This window comes from Lemur catta, chromosome 7 (genome assembly GCF_020740605.2).
Source record: "Lemur catta isolate mLemCat1 chromosome 7, mLemCat1.pri, whole genome shotgun sequence".
In the NCBI taxonomy this organism is placed as follows: domain Eukaryota; kingdom Metazoa; phylum Chordata; class Mammalia; order Primates; family Lemuridae; genus Lemur; species Lemur catta.
This window is the reverse complement of record NC_059134.1, coordinates 42,428,629-42,442,673: the sequence shown is the minus strand read 5'-3', so window position 1 is coordinate 42,442,673 and position 14,045 is coordinate 42,428,629. Positions and strand designations below refer to the sequence as shown.

At 41.5% G+C, this 14,045-nt stretch overlaps 1 protein-coding gene across 2 annotated transcripts in view; it reads left to right on the top strand.

Moving 5' to 3' along the window:
* FAT3 (FAT atypical cadherin 3) overlaps nt 1–14,045 on the top strand; it is a 489,892-nt gene that overhangs the window by 391,171 nt on the left and 84,676 nt on the right. For both annotated transcript variants that reach the window (XM_045557142.1, XM_045557141.1), the window contains exons 7-9: nt 1,731–2,006; nt 4,432–4,642; nt 8,650–12,723. In XM_045557142.1, coding sequence (XP_045413098.1) covers nt 1,731–2,006; nt 4,432–4,642; nt 8,650–12,723 — 4,561 coding nt within the window. The remainder of the gene's footprint in view (nt 1–1,730; nt 2,007–4,431; nt 4,643–8,649; nt 12,724–14,045) is intronic.

The following is a 14,045-nucleotide window of genomic DNA, read 5'->3' as shown; positions in this document are numbered from 1 at the left end:
GTTGTGTCAAAAGATCTCAGGAACCAACCTGAAGAGGCTCCCACTGTCCAAGGAAGGGCTATTTGTTCATCAATAAATGTAATAACTGATGGACAGAAACATATCAGATGTGATTAAATTCATGAGTTCATAGTAATGCTTGAAAAAGAATACTTCATTGGTCACTTTGAGAGGAGCTAAGGAACTAACTCATTATTTAAAAATGCTAAGGGGGAAAGAAGCATTTATTCTGCCTTTCCTATATGAAGTGTATGTCAAAGTAACCAAATGGTTGAGAAGTTTCTTTTTACAAAACTATTTCAGCTAATAAATGAGGAAGGAATCATAGAATTAGAACATTACCATTTTGAAATGTTTAACGAATTAATGTTATCTACGTAATGATTGTTAATGGCTGCTATCATGGGGCGGGAGAGAACCAGATACTATGTATCTCCAGATGGAAGTACACTAAATCACTCCTGAAGGATTTGTGTCAAAAAGGAAAAAAAAAAAAAAAAGGAAATTGAACCTCCATCTTATCAAGCCTCATAGGTGAAACTATTAATTTATAAGAAATGCAGGGGACATAGGAACATGTAGAACAAAACCACAGGGATGCTATGTGCAAAATTCAGACTGTGGGAATTAAAGAGAAAATAGTTGAGTTTCTTCAACACTGACAATGACACCATAAAAACTGCAAGGAAATAGAGGGAGAACCTATAAATTAAAATATAATTAAAGGACATATCAACCAAATGCAATGTTTGTATCTTATTTGCATTATTTTTATTAAAATAAATTATGAAAATATATATACATATATGTATAAACACAACACATTTAAAACAATTAGAGAAATATGAATACTAATTGAATATTTGATGATATTAAAGAATTACAGTTTTTCTCTGTTTAGGTGCAATAACGGTATTGTGTGTGTTTGTGTTTATTCTAAGAGTCCCCATGTTTGAGAGCCACACTCTGAAATTACATGATGGCTGGGGCTTGCTTTAAAATAATACGGGAGGAGCAGGTGGGGGTGAGTAGGGAGTATAGATGAAGCCATATTAGCCATGAATTGATCATTATCAAAGCTGAGGGATGAATATGTGTGTTCATTTAACTATTACTTTTATATCTGCTAGAAAATTTTTATAATAAAATGCTTTATGAAAGAAAACAATTTGGAAACTTCCTATCTTAGCTATTCTTAGTACCATGTTCTTTGCTAGCCGCCTCCCATCGGCAGGACAGCCGTGATGCATGGACACTGCCATTGAGAAGCTGTGACTGCTCTCAGTTCACCTGTCTGTTCCTCTGTTTCCTTTGTCTCTTTGCTACTTTTCCCATTTTTTCACTGCCTCCACAGAAGTCCGCTAAGAGAAGCACATAATGAGAACTTAAAGTAATAGAAACTTAACAAACTAAGGTCACCTTGTGATCATTTACATTATGCCTCAAAGTAATTCCATGGAATTATCACCTTCAGGTGGCCATCTCAGCTGTTCAATTAATAGTGAGAATATCGAACAGCTCATAGTTTATGTTCCTGCTAATGTGAACTACTGGTTTATTGTCAACCTCTAATTACAGAGTGTTTTTATAAGAGAGCTTCCTACACGTTGAGGTAGCTGCTAGAAGCTGAGATCCAAGGACCTGGAGGGAAAAAAAGAGGGAGGGGGCCTCTTTTATTAGCAATGAGCGAATTGGCATTAGTCATCACTCCTGTCTTCTTTTAACTATAGGTATTTATCAAAGTGCTGGATAATAATGATAATGGCCCAGAATTCTCTCAGCCGAATTACGATGTGACGATTTCCGAGGATGTGCTTCCAGACACAGAGATACTGCAGATTGAAGCCACAGATAGGGACGAGAAGCACAAACTGAGTTACACTGTTCACAGCAGCATCGACTCCATCAGCATGAGGAAATTCCGCATCGACCCCAGCACGGGTGTGCTCTACACCGCCGAGAGGCTGGACCATGAGGCCCAGGACAAGCACATTCTCAACGTAATGGTAGGACCAAACTGCTAATTTGCTCTCCTGGCAGAACCGTTGACCATTCAGTCACACACCTGAGTCTTCAGAAGTGCAGGGCCCCTAGATTTTGTGAGTAATAGTAAATTTGGTCTCTTCACAGCCAGATTGCATTCATTTTTGCCTTTTTCTTTCAATGAAAAATTATTGTTGATAGATAGCAAATCCATCTCTTTGCCAAACTGAAATATTACATAAGTTTGCAGACAGTGGCTGCTCAGGAAAGGTTGCTGACAGACTTGAGAGGGAAGGGACAGGTCATGTTCCCAGGCTCTGGTGTTGGTTTGCGTCCAGAGAGGATTTTGTGCAAAAATTTAAAAGAAGTTCCTTGAGAAGTTAATCTCAAGGGTAATCATTTACTCAGCCTATGCAATGCTCAGTCCTTGGAAGCATTTAGAGACCTGATTTATAACTTATTGTACTGGCATTGGGCCTAATAGTAAATACTGGCACACCAAAGAGATCTCAAAACACGCTGATGCCTGCAGAGAGTGTTAAGTCTGAATTTGTGTTCATAGGACCTCCAAATTATGTAGGAGAAATTGCTTTACTTTTAAAGTGGAGTTTGCCTAGCTCACATAAATGGAAGTAGGGATTAATAAGAAACATCCTTGATTAATTTACAGCCTGAAATCAGTCCCTTCAACCACCCAAGAACCCCATGGGCATTGCATAGCCACTGCCTATCAGAACCCCCTCTGCATTCCTTAATACCGGGTAGGATGACAGACAATCTTGTGCACTGATTGGCTTTAAAAGAATATAGTAAGAGGCTACGAACTCCTAACCAGCTGCAAGTAATGTTCCACTAAGTGCTGCTTTTCCTTCGCAAGACTGGAAACCTTCCTGGGCAAGAGGAAACTTGAGAGTCTTGCCTTCAGCTGTGGTTTCCAGCTAAGACTTCAAGAAACAGAAGCACTGACTCATGGAGGTCATCCAATCAACCGTGAGTCTGGCCCCTCATTCATTCATTCAACATATATTTCTTGAGCACCTACTGTGCACCATGCACTGTTCTAGGCACTGAGGATAGAAAAAAATATTCCTGTACCTGTGGAACTTACATTCAATTGGAATTGTTATAGATTTCAGTAATCCCAAAATAAAGAGTTCAGCTTAGTCCTTGGGTGTGGCAGGCCAGTCTACAGACAGGGAAATTCAGCACTCCCACTGGGTTGATTCTGCATGAGTTTTCTTTCAGGGAAGAAACCTTGTGCTGGTGCCTGACTCCATTCTCATGGTTCTTCAAGTCATTTCTGTTCATTCTTTCCTTAGCAAACTCAGAATTGAGTTTGGTCTCCCTTTACCATTAATCATTTATATAATTGAGTATTCAGAGCAAACAACTCCTTTATACTGCCTTTTTCTAAGCTAACCCATTTTAGTCATTTTGTTCGTTCCTCCTAGGTACTGTTTCTGAAAACCCTTTTCTCTGTATTGGCTCTTCTTGGTGTATTTTTCTAATTTCTTCACATCTCTCTGCAGTTATGGAGTCTAAAATTGAATACGCCAAGAGCACATATTTGAGTAGTGCTACATTAAATTATAGCAAAATCTTGTGGTTAAAGAATTGATTGTTTGCAAGCTTCTGCCATATGCAAGCCAGGGGGAGTTCTAAAGCTGCCAAGAAAGGTTCTTTGGTAGAATCACAAGGAGGGTCTCAATGTTAGAAATTGAGATTTGATTCTCTTGCCTGAAAATGCTGCATATGACTACCGCCACCATTTTACCACTTCTACTTGCTCTTGTTACCTCTTACAGGATGCCAAATGCTGGGTTACTCACTGTGAGAGCACCTCCAGTGTATCCCACGCGGGCACTTACTCCTGGGCGTTATCACTATCTGTGTACTGGTTTGTGTTTCCCTCTCAACTCTAAGCTTCCTGAGGGCAGGGACTGTATCAAATTCACTGCTGAGCCACCAGACTCAAGCCAGGGACTTGACAGATAACAGGTGACAATAAATGTGTGTTGAATGAGTGAAGAGCAATGCTTATATTGTATTCATTAATTCCACTCTTTAGTCTCCCTTGTAGGAGAGCCTCCTTCCACCATTCCATTAGCAACTGTATACCCAAATAACAAGGGGGAAGTGGCTGCGTGAGGGGAGCCAGAGCACAGTGCTGTGTTTGTGATATCAAGGCATCAGTTCCATGACACAGACTGAGCACAGACCATAGACCAGGCATCAAGCTGAGTAATAAAGATGATATGGCCCCTGTTCTTGATTTGCTCACAATCTGTTTCCTCACTAGCAAAGACCACCATTTACTGAGCACCTACGAGGTGCCTGGGACTGGGTCAAGCACTTTATGTGCATTATCTCACTTTGTTTTCACCCCACCATGTGAGTTCTTTGCAATTAAAGATTTTAGTCCTACTGCTTCTTGTATTTTGCCTAAAGGTCAGAGATCAGGAGTTTCCTTATCGAAGAAACTTGGCCCGAGTCATTGTGAATGTGGAGGACGCTAATGATCACAGTCCTTACTTTACCAACCCACTGTATGAAGCCTCTGTGTTTGAATCTGCTGCCCTGGGATCAGCTGTTCTGCAAGTGACAGCTCTGGACAAAGACAAAGGGGAAAATGCAGAACTCATATACACCATAGAAGCAGGTGAGAGCTATTGCACTGCACAGACTTCAGCGTAATGCATGGCATTCGACCCTCGGTAGTATTTATCACCATGCAAAATTGAGATCATTACTAATGGAACATCTCCAAATGATTTTTTGGCCAAGCAACTGCCCTCTTTGGGTGATGATGGTGTATAAAGTTCTTGGTGTGTCATTAATGTGTTTTCCATCGTTGACAGCAAAGAAAGAGTTTCCTTTGTTGTTTACAATCTCAGATTTTTCTGGAATAGAGAAAAGAAATATGTAATAAATTCAGTGGCTTTTACCCATGGGCCAACAAGCCATGGCTTCAGACTCAAATAACCAAAGCTTTCCATCATCTGAGGGCTGCTGGGCTGTTCTGTGAATTGAATCTTAACATCTCTTTGTTAACTTGTCAATAGGTGGGCTGTAGGCTTCAGAAATTCCCACACCCTCACAGTTAGCACAAATTCACTTCATTGGCGGCAATCTGAGTAGCAGAGTAGATGGTAGATATGGAGTCTGAACTGCCTGCTTAAGCTGACACGTAAATATAGGCTCTTGTTTTGCTAAATTTGAGATTTTTAAAAATCATTTTAACACCTATAAGGCAAGACAACAGTTTACTGATGGTTTGAAGAGCAGTAGCTAGAAAACATTTATGACAGAGAGATGAATGTCTAAGCAAGAGATAGTACTGTGAACCAAAAAATGACAAATATCCTTTATCTGCTCTATTTTCTCTTCCCCTGGTCTGTCTTTTTTGAATATTCAAGCCACATATTTCCAAAATGTTCTGCAACATTATGTCTGTCGCACTTAATGCCAAATGCAATCTCCTTTCATGCCAGCAAGGGAAAGGCTTCTTTCCGTTCATTTAAATGTAGAGAATTTTTGTAAGGGGTTGAATTAAACTATGAATGTTACAATGACAGTTTTGGACTCAAAATTTTAAAAAAAGAAAAACCAACAACCTTATAAAAAAAAAAAGTCCCTGCATCGAATGATAATTTGATACTATTTCCTGTATTAGGCACCCTCATTTTACATGAGTCTGTGCTAAGCTCTGTTAAAAAAAAAAGAAAAAGACAAGACTTTGGTTCATAACAGCTAGGTGTCCAAGAGAATTAGCCTGTTTCTCTTCTTGGTTTCCATGGAATTTCCTTTTAACCTAAAGCCTGACCAGTATTTTTTTTGGAAATGCTATTTTGCATCTCTTGTTTATGACAGAGATAATATTATTTGATTATGTAAGTCTTGTTCTTTTTGTTCTGCAAATAATACAAACTTTTCCAAAAAATATCACAGAAAATGTCGCCTAATCTAACAACTTTTTATTCTTTCTGTAGTTTTTTCTAATTTTGTGTCTTTTCTTTTTCCCATATTCATTCAGGCATATACAGTGTTTCATGTCATTATAATCATTTAGACATAGGGTTTTATTTCTCCTTTTCTTGTCATTTTCTAAACATTTGTCTATATACCTACTTGCTTTTTATATTTGTCATTAAGCCTACTACTTATACTTCTTTCAAATAGCCAGATAATTTTCCAACCAATCTGGAGATTCTTAAGGAGTAATTTCAGTTACCATGCAGCTGAAAAAACTGCCCAATTGATCTTTTAACCTCTATGGACTGAGCATGGTGCTCAGTCATTTCTTTAACAACTGACTAAAACAAGAGAGAAAAGTTATTTCCTTAAAACATCTTCTATATAGAAAACCTGAACTTCCAGAAAACCACAAGAACAATTGATATCTCAAAAAAATGACCTTCTCACACATATACGATGTTCACATTTAATTACGATGTTCACATTAAATCTCAAATGGCTGGGAGGCCCCCTCACAGACTGGCAGACAGACCTGTGCCGGACCTAGACTGGTCCTACCGTCATCTTCCCACATGATGGTAGGAGTGAGGCAGATCCCAGATGCTTCAGCAGTTTGAAGCAAATGATAAATGGTTGTGTAAAGTGCTATGTTTTATTTAACTTTTCTCATACACCAGGGGATCAGTGGCCATGGGAGAACAGGGTTATAAAGTTCTACTGGAGGTCAAGACTGGCTCCCCTTTGGCCCCACCATAATATATCTCGCCAGGTGTGAAGCAATGTTCTAGGCCTGGAGTGAGGGAGGACTTACCTAGAAACTCTGCAGTGGGACACCATAGTCAAGGAACACAAAGAGACTTGGCTCTGTTAGCATTCGTCAGCCAGGGCTGCACGTAGATGCCATCACTGGAAGGTGACCATTGCTTAGGCAAAATGACTCCTGACTCCTTGTGAGGGTCTACAAATCATCAAAGATTAGATTCACACTCAATTCCATGTTGCTATTTATTGAAAATTTGATAGTTTACTAATAAGATCATTGAATTTTTTGTTATCATCACAAAATGGCCATGTTTAGGTATCCAAGTATAAAAAATCATAGTGATATCAAAGATAACATTGTTTAATATTCAGATTTGGGGGCTGGAATCAAACTCCTCATTAGATATACTTTCTCTTTAAAAATAAACAAGCATCTCATTGAAATAGATTTTATGTGAACATGACCTTTTAGTGTTCAGATATGGAAAAGTTTATTTAATAAGGATGTGGTAAGGAGTATGTACACAGCTGTATTTGCTGAAATTTCAATAAGCAAATCATATAACTGCCCCCGAATCATGATTCCTATTTTAGTGATTTTGGCATTTAATAAGTCTATAAGTCTGCCATACTACAGTATTCAAAAAGAAAGAAAAATCCAGATACAGTTTAATAACCAAGATCTTTACCTTTTGATTTAAAAGACTCTTAGACACAGAAGCACATATGTTCTTTGAGAAGTGTCCAAAAGCCTGATGAGATAAACAAAAAGCAGCTTCATGAAGGATGTAGCCTCACGCTGCCCCCTGCTTTCAAGCTCTGCATCACCACCTACCTTCTTTACATTCTTCACGTTTTGTGTTCCCCATTCTTTACTCCTTTCTTATTTCTCTCGCGGTCAATAATCCCAGATTTCAAGGCACCGTGGGCCTGCAAGGCAGAGCTTAAACCTCTGCAGCATCCCAGCCACAGCCCTTCCCACGCCAGCTGTGTCAAAGTGGGGTCCCTGGCTCTCCATTTCCTAAGGTTGTGCCTCAAGTTCTTGGTTGAAATGCTGGTTCAGAGTGTCAGCAGTGTCCTGCTTCACCAGAAACCTCTCAAATGCTTAGGGAATAGATGGCTACAGGTTGGAGCAATTGCCTTATGAAATTTTTATGTCTACTTTTATGTCTGTGTGTGTGCATATGTGTGTTCAGGGGCATGTGAGAGGGTAGAGCAGGAGAGAAGAATGGAAGGGTGGTCAGAGAAAATGCTCACAACTTACAAAGCAGATGGTGACTTGCAAAGAATTCTCTATGCCTGAACAAAACCCCCTCACCAAAGTAGCGTTTTGGGTGAAGTCATTTTTGATCGAGTGAAATAGTACCAATTTTGTGTAGCAGAGCTTACCTTTGGAACAATCTGAAACCAACTGACTAAACATTCTGAAACTATTCCCACAACCCTCTTTCTTTTAACATAGAACACAGAATATGACGCTAGCTTAGCCACAGAGACCTTTTTACCAGTGGCATTGGTTTGTGCCAGCCCAGTCTGTCACTCTTGTCACAAGTGTGGAAATGAGGAATTCCTGCACATTCTTAGCAGAAAAGTCTCTCCTACAAGCTCTCTTCTTTCTCGGCTTGAATGTACACAGTGCTGTGTTATTGTTGTTGTTGTTGTTGTTGTTGTTGTGACAATGTCTAACTTGGATCAAGAAGCTACTGATCTAAAATTCACAGTATTACTGGAAAACTCATTTCAGTTGCTTTTCAATACTCCTGAAAGAGAGGTCTCTCATTTTGTTTCAGAATGATACAGAATGAGTACAATAATTGCTTTCTACTTGCCATGTTGTAGTAAGGTATCTTTCAATGAAGAGTTAATCTTCAAAAAAAGATTTTAATGACCCGCTTGTAACTCATTTCCCCATTGATTTCTGTATTTTAGGAAACACCGGGAACACATTTAAGATCGAACCAGTCCTGGGCATCATCACTGTTTCCAAAGAACCAGACATGACGACGATGGGTCAGTTTGTCCTGTCCGTCAAGGTCACGGATCAGGGCTCCCCGCCAATGTCTGCCACTGCAATTGTGCGCATTTCTGTCACCATGTCTGATAATTCTCACCCCAAGTTCACGCACAAAGATTACCAAGCAGAAATAAATGAAAATGTCGACATTGGAACATCAGTCATTCTAATCTCTGCCATCAGTCAATCTACCCTCATTTATGAAGTCAAAGATGGAGACATTGATGGGATCTTTACCATAAATCCATATTCTGGAGTCGTCACCACTCGGAAGGCCCTGGATTATGAGCGCACTTCCTCTTATCAGCTCATCATTCAGGCCACTAACATGGCAGGAATGGCTTCCAATGCCACAGTCAATATTCAGATCGTTGATGAAAATGATAACGCCCCAGTTTTCCTCTTTTCCCAATACTCGGGCAGCCTAAGTGAGGCTGCCCCAGTCAACAGCATTGTCAGGAGCTTAGATAACAGCCCACTGGTGATTCGAGCCACTGATGCTGACAGCAACCGGAATGCTCTGCTGGTGTATCAGATTGTGGAGTCCATGGCCAAGAAGTTCTTCACGGTGGACTCCAGTACCGGTGCAATTAGAACCATTGCCAACCTGGACCATGAAACCATCGCCCATTTCCATTTTCATGTGCACGTGAGAGACAGTGGCAGCCCCCAGCTGACTGCAGAGAGTCCCGTGGAGGTCAACATTGAGGTGACAGATGTGAATGATAATCCACCTGTTTTTACTCAGCCTGTGTTTGAGACTGTCTTACTCCTACCTACCTACGTCGGAGTGGAGGTTCTGAAAGTCAGTGCCACGGATCCTGACTCTGAGGTGCCCCCTGAACTGACATACAGCCTAATGGAAGGCAGCTTGGATCATTTTTTAATTGACTCAAATAGTGGAATACTCACCATAAAAAACAACAACCTCTCCAAAGATCACTACATGCTGATAGTTAAAGTGTCTGACGGAAAGTTCTACAGTACGTCCATGGTCACCATCATGGTTAAAGAAGCCATGGATAGTGGCCTCCACTTTACGCAAAGCTTTTACTCCACATCAATCTCAGAGAACAACACAAACATAACCAAAGTTGCTATTGTCAATGCAGTTGGAAACCGCCTTAATGAGCCCTTAAAATACAGCATCCTAAACCCAGGAAATAAGTTCAAGATAAAATCTACCTCAGGGGTCATTCAGACCACTGGAGTGCCCTTTGACCGTGAAGAACAAGAGTTATATGAGCTGGTGGTGGAAGCCAGCCGTGAGCTGGACCATCTGCGTGTGGCCAGGGTGGTGGTCAGGGTTAATATCGAAGACATAAATGACAATTCTCCAGTCTTTGTGGGCCTCCCCTACTACGCTGCTGTGCAAGTTGATGCTGAGCCCGGGACTCAGATTTACCAGGTGATAGCCATTGACAAAGATAAAGGTGCAAATGGAGAAGTGACCTATGTCCTACAGGATGACTATGGCCACTTTGAAATCAACCCTAATTCAGGGTATGTTATTTTAAAAGAAACATTCAACTCTGACTTGTCCAACATTGAGTATGGAGTTACCATTCTAGCAAAGGATGGTGGAAAACCCTCTTTGTCCACATCTGTGGAACTTCCTATCACTATTGTCAACAAAGCAATGCCTGTGTTTGATAAGCCCTTTTATACAGCATCCATCAATGAAGACATCAGAGTGGACACCCCCATCCTAAGCATCAATGCCACAAGTCCAGAAGGCCAAGGCATCATATATATCATTATTGATGGGGATCCTTTTAAACAGTTTAACATTGACTTTGACACTGGGGTCCTGAAAGTTGTTAGCCCTTTGGATTATGAAGTTACATCTGTTTACAAGCTGACAATAAGAGCCAGTGATGCCCTTACTGGTGCTAGGGCTGAAGTCACTGTTGACTTGCTAGTCAATGATGTAAATGACAACCCCCCTATTTTTGATCAGCCCACATACAACACAACATTATCAGAAGCATCTCTTATTGGGACACCTGTTTTGCAAGTTGTCTCTAGTGATGCAGACTCAGAAAACAACAAAATGGTACATTATCAGATTGTCCAGGATACCTACAACAGCACAGATTATTTTCACATAGACAGCACAAGTGGCTTGATCTTGACAGCGCGGATGTTGGACCATGAGTTAGTACAACACTGCACTTTGAAAGTCAGATCAACAGATAGTGGCTTCCCATCGCTAAGCAGTGAGGTTCTGGTTCATATCCACATCTCTGACATAAATGACAACCCTCCAGTTTTTAATCAGCTCATTTATGAGTCATATGTGAGTGAATTAGCCCCCCGGGGCCATTTTGTAACCTGTGTGCAAGCCTCTGATGCAGACAGCTCTGACTTTGACCGGTTGGAATATAGCATTTTATCTGGGAATGACCGGACGAGCTTTCTAATGGATAGCAAGAGCGGAGTCATCACACTGTCCAGCCACCGGAAGCAGCGCATGGAGCCTCTGTATAGTCTCAATGTGTCTGTCTCTGATGGGTTGTTCACCAGCACTGCACAGGTGCACATCAGGGTTCTTGGGGCTAACTTGTACAGCCCTGCCTTTTCACAAAGCACATACGTAGCTGAGGTGAGAGAGAATGCAGCTGCTGGGACAAAGGTAATTCATGTCCGAGCCACAGATGGGGATCCAGGGACTTATGGGCAAATCAGCTATGCCATCATCAATGACTTTGCCAAGGACCGATTCCTCATCGACAGCAATGGACAGGTCATCACCACAGAAAGGCTAGACCGCGAAAACCCTCTGGAAGGAGACATTAGCATTTTTTTGAGGGCTCTTGATGGTGGAGGAAGAACAACTTTCTGCACCGTGAGGGTGATTGTTGTGGATGAAAATGACAATGCTCCCCAGTTCCTGACAGTGGAATATAGAGCCAGTGTCAGGGCAGACGTTGGAAGGGGCCACTTGGTCACCCAAGTTCAAGCCATGGATCCAGATGATGGAGCAAACTCAAGGATTACTTACTCCCTCTATAGCGAGGCCTCAGTCTCCGTGGCTGACCTCCTGGAGATCGATCCTGACAATGGTTGGATGGTCACAAAAGGCAATTTTAACCAGCTGAAAAATACAGTGCTGTCGTTCTTTGTCAAAGCAGTAGATGGAGGCATTCCAGTGAAGCACTCCCTCATTCCCGTCTATGTCCATGTCTTGCCCCCTGAAACATTTTTGCCTTCATTCACCCAGTCTCAATATTCATTTGCCATTGTAGAAGATACAGCCATTGGGAGCACAGTGGACACCCTAAGGATTTTGCCCAATCAGAATGTCCGGTTCAGCACAGTTAATGGGGAACGACCAGAAAATAATAGAGGAGGTGTGTTCATCATAGAACAGGAAACAGGCACAATTAAGCTTGACAAACGCCTTGACCATGAAGCTATCCCAGCTTTCCACTTTAAAGCAGCAGCCACTATTCCCCTGGACAAGGTAGACATTGTGTTTACCGTGGATGTCGATATCAAGGTATTGGATTTGAATGACAACAAGCCAGTCTTTGAAACTTCAAGCTATGAGACCATCATAATGGAAGGGATGCCTGTTGGCACCAAACTCACACAAGTGAGAGCTACTGATATGGATTGGGGAGCCAATGGGCAGGTCACTTACTCCCTCCACTCAGATTCCCAGCCTGAAAAGGTAATGGAGGCATTCAGTATTGACAGCAACACAGGCTGGATCAGTACCTTGAAGGACCTGGATCACGAGACAGACCCCGAATTCACCTTCTCTGTGGTGGCCTCTGACCTTGGAGAGGCATTCTCTTTCTCTTCCACCACATTGGTTTCTGTTAAGGTGACAGATATAAATGACAATGCACCAGTCTTTGCCCACGAGGTGTACCGAGGGAATGTGAAGGAGAGTGACCCACCAGGTGAGGTGGTGGCCATCCTCAGCACCTGGGACAGAGACACGTCTGACATTAATCGCCAAGTGAGCTACCATATTACAGGTAAGTCAACACCTGCAGTTTTCACTATGTGCTCTGCTTTAGAAAGAAAGATGGAAAATGGCTGCTGAGAGTAAGAGTAAGTGAGAAGAAGGAAGATGAGATGAGGAATTATGAGTAACCAAACCTCTCTGGGACCGAGTAAAAGATCCTGGAGCAGGCTGGGTTCTTTGCTTGCTGGTTGTCGTTAACTCAGCCTCAGCGTTCACAGGTTTGCCGACAACATGTTACCCAGATTGGCACTTAGACCTTGTGTCACTTCTTATCATTTAGAAGGGAATCCAGCCAAATATCTCAGTTGAAGAAATGAAAATAACAACTCTTTTTGGTGGGGAGATATGTTTTTAACTACATTCCTTTTTCCTACTTTTTTTTGTTGTGCTAAGAAAAACAAATAGCTGGGCCAGGCTTGGTGGCTCATGCCTGTACTCTGGAAGGCTGAGGAGGGAGGATCACTTGAGGTCAGGAGTTCAAGGTCGGCCTGAGCAAGAGCAAGACTCTGTCTCTACAAAAAACTGAAATCTTAGCTGGGCGTGGTGGTGCATGCCTGTAGTCCCAGCTTCTCAGGATGCTGAGGAGGGAGGATCACTTGAGCCCAGGAGTTTGAGGTTGCTGTGAGCCACGATGGCACCAGTGCACTCTAGCCAGTGATAGAGCAAGACTATGTCTCAAAAAGAAAGAAAAAAAGAAAGAAAAGAAAAACAAGTAGCTTGATCCCAGCAAGCTTCACATATAAGTTTCTCCTGGTCATAAAAACACATATGCACACACATATACAAATTAGAGGACACCTTTTGATCTTTCACCAAGAAATCCTAAATTATAACTCCAAGTCAAGGGTTATTTCTTCTGACAACTGGATTTTCTTGGCTCTTTTTTCTGTCTTTCAAAATAGTATCAGTGGGAAATTTTCAGTGGGAAATCTAAGAGAGACAAAGACAGTCACCAAGAGTGCACAGAACAATCACTGAGGATTTCATGTCAGAGAAAAAGGGTTGTCACTGATCAGGAGTAGCTTTCTGAGGATGGCTGGCCTTACACTGAAAAAGGAGAGGGTTGGTTGTATGGGGGCAACCTCCCTAAAAATTATTTGGGGGGTTTAAAGCTAATATTTTAATGTTGTCACATTCAAAGGCAGAACATAAACAAAGTGCCAAAAGATTTTAAAGAATCCATCAATACTTGTAGTCAGGTGGCTTCCCTTTAGAAAAACTACATTATTCAGAGTGAAAAATGAATTAATTAGAATGCCCTTAGGACACAGAATCTGCTTAAGTATGTTAGTGGAAAAGTTAATTAATCACTACAGAATAAGATCCACAGTG